This window comes from Fistularia commersonii, chromosome 32 (genome assembly GCF_037954325.1).
Source record: "Fistularia commersonii isolate RoL2024-O1a breed Wild chromosome 32, RoL_Fcom_v1.0, whole genome shotgun sequence".
NCBI lineage: Eukaryota > Metazoa > Chordata > Actinopteri > Syngnathiformes > Fistulariidae > Fistularia > Fistularia commersonii.
The window spans coordinates 11,555,001-11,557,500 of record NC_141315.1 but is presented as its reverse complement, the minus strand read 5'-3'; the positions used below and the strand labels follow the sequence as shown (position 1 = coordinate 11,557,500).

At 56.6% G+C, this 2,500-nt stretch overlaps 1 protein-coding gene across 1 annotated transcript in view; it reads left to right on the top strand.

The window, feature by feature from the left end:
• Positions 1-655: 655 nt before the first annotated feature.
• The window catches only part of LOC147215544 (cGMP-dependent protein kinase 1-like), a 13,341-nt gene continuing 11,496 nt past the window's right edge, over positions 656-2,500 (top strand). The window contains exons 1-2 of the mRNA XM_086139486.1: positions 656-1,167; positions 1,882-2,048. Of these exons, the coding sequence (XP_085995612.1) occupies positions 845-1,167; positions 1,882-2,048 (490 nt within the window). The 5' untranslated portion in view covers positions 656-844. The remainder of the gene's footprint in view (positions 1,168-1,881; positions 2,049-2,500) is intronic.

Here is a 2,500-nt window from a genome sequence, read left to right as displayed (position 1 = left end):
AATGGACCGGGAGGAAGTCCTCGCACGCGCTACAGTGCACGGTCTGAGGACACGCCCACTGAGTCCTGAAAGTACCGGAAACGGATCCGGTTTCCGCGCGGCTGTTGTTCACGGTCGCGCGCGAGGCAGGTGACTTCCGGTCTGCGGTCCCCGGATGTTGCGTCGGGACTCGAACCCGCGTTCCGCACGTGCCCCCGGCGCGGCGGAGCGCGAGCCGCGTGCCCGCCGCCCCCACGTGCGGCGCGCGGCGCGCGTCCCCGCGGACTTTCCCGCTCCGCCCGTCGGTTTCGCGCGCGTCCCCGGTGGCGCGCACTTTTCCCGCGGAGTCTTGAAGCTGGAGGAGCTGCTGCGAGTCCAGGGAGAACCTGCGAGGAGCCTTGGCAAGAAGCCTCCAGAGGATCTTCTGCTCGGATGCTGAGATCCTGAAGGGAGGAACCAGAGGAGGAACCAGAGGAGGAGCCAGAGGAGGAACCTCAGGAGGAGCCAGAGGAGGAACCCCTGGAGGAACAAGAGGAGGAACCAGAGGAGGAACCCCTGGAGGAACAAGAGGAGGAACCCTGTTGGTTCCTGCCCAGGGTGTGGCCAAAGAACCGGAGAAGGTCAGGAGAATCCGGAGGAGAGGTGTTTCCCTGGGATCTTCTCCGATGGATCTTTGAGGAGCTGTGCAGGATCTCCGGAGGAACTAAGCCGCCTCAACAACCGTCCTTCAGGACCTCCAGAAGGGACGACCCCGGATGCCGGCCGGTCTGGGACGTTCTCGGGAGAAGCCCGGAGGAGCGCCCGGACCGGGATGGTGCGGCCGGTCTAGAGGAGCTCCGCGGGGGGTCTGGTCCCGGGCCGGGCCATGGGGACCCTGAGGGACCTCCAGTACGCCCTGCAGCAGAAGATCGAGGAGCTGCGGCAGAGGGACGCCCTGATCGACGAGCTGGAGCTGGAGCTGGACCAGAAGGACGAGCTGATCCAGCGGCTGCAGAACGAGCTGGACAAGTACCGCTCGGTGATCCGGCCCGCCACGGCCCAGCGGGTCCGGAACCGCCCGCAGAACCCGCAGAACCCGCGGCCCGAGCAGCTCCGCAGCAAGAGGCAGGCCATCTCGGCCGAGCCCAGGGCCTGGGACCTCCACCACGTCTGCTCCCTCAGCCTGCCCTTCTACCCCAAGAGCCTGGAGTAGGTCCACCTCCGCACACCCTGCCTCAGGGCATTTAATGCTAACTGAGACACATCACTCGGGCTAACGATGGCTAACGATGGCTAACGATGGCTAACGATGGCAAACGATGGCTAACGATGACTAACGATGGCTAACGATGGCTAACGATGGCTAACGATGACTAACGATGGCTAACGATGGCTAACGATGGCTAACAATGGCTAACGATGGCTAACGATGGCTAACTCAGTTAACTCTGGCTAACGATGGCTAACGATGGCTAACTCAGTTAACTCTGGCTAACGATGGCTAACAATGGCTCATTTAGCTAATACAGACTAGCTCAGACTGTCTTAATGTTTTTTAAAACTAACTGATATTTGTGGATGCTAACTGAGAAAGACTGATGCTAACTGGGCTAAACTGAGGCTAACTAATAATGTAGGCCACCTTCAACTGCTTGATGCTAACAGTCTGAAGTGACGTCCTTTCTATTCTTCATCAGTCCAACTTTTATCTTCTTCTGTGGTGCTTGTTGACCTCTGACCTCTGACCTCTGACGCACTTGATCTCCACAAACATCAACGTTCCAGCATGAAATTAAGATGGAAGAAACAGCAGCTCTTCTGTGTGTGTGTGTGTGTGTGTGTGTGTGTGTTTGTGTGTGTGTGTGTGTGCGTGTGAGAAGGACCTGCTCGGGTCTGACCCCTCTGGTCTGGTCTGGTCTGCAGGTCCAAGGAGCTGATCAAGGAGGCCATCCTGGACAACGACTTCATGAAGAACCTGGAGGAGTGTCAGATCCAGGAGATCGTGGCCTGCATGTACCCGGTGGAGTTCAGGGAGGAGGCCTGCATCATCAGGGAGGGGGACGTGGGCTCGCTGGTCTACGTCCTGGAGGGTGAGGAGTAATCTATTACATCTGCAGTAATATATTCCTTTCAGTCTCATAAGGGGGGTCATTGAATCCAAAGCAGCTTGTTTTCCACCTTGAAGATCCTTGTCTTCACTTTGCACAAGCAAACACATCAGAGCTGATGAAGATCCATCCACATCCAGAGGCCTTTGTGTGTGTGTGTGTGTGTGTGTGTGTGTGTGTGTGTGTGTGTATTGGACAGCCGCAGATGGTAGTTATATATAACGATGTCTGTCACAGGAAGAGGAAGCGATTGTAGACCATGAGGATGGTGATAGAGTGTGTGTGTGTTTGTGTGTGTGTGTGTGTGTGTGTGTGTGTGTGTGTGTGTGTGTGTGTGTGTGTGTGTGTGTGTGTGATGAGAAGGAAGCTCATTAATTCTGTTGGAGGACCAAACAGATGCAGCCGTTTTGTCTGGTTATGTAAAAGCAGGACAG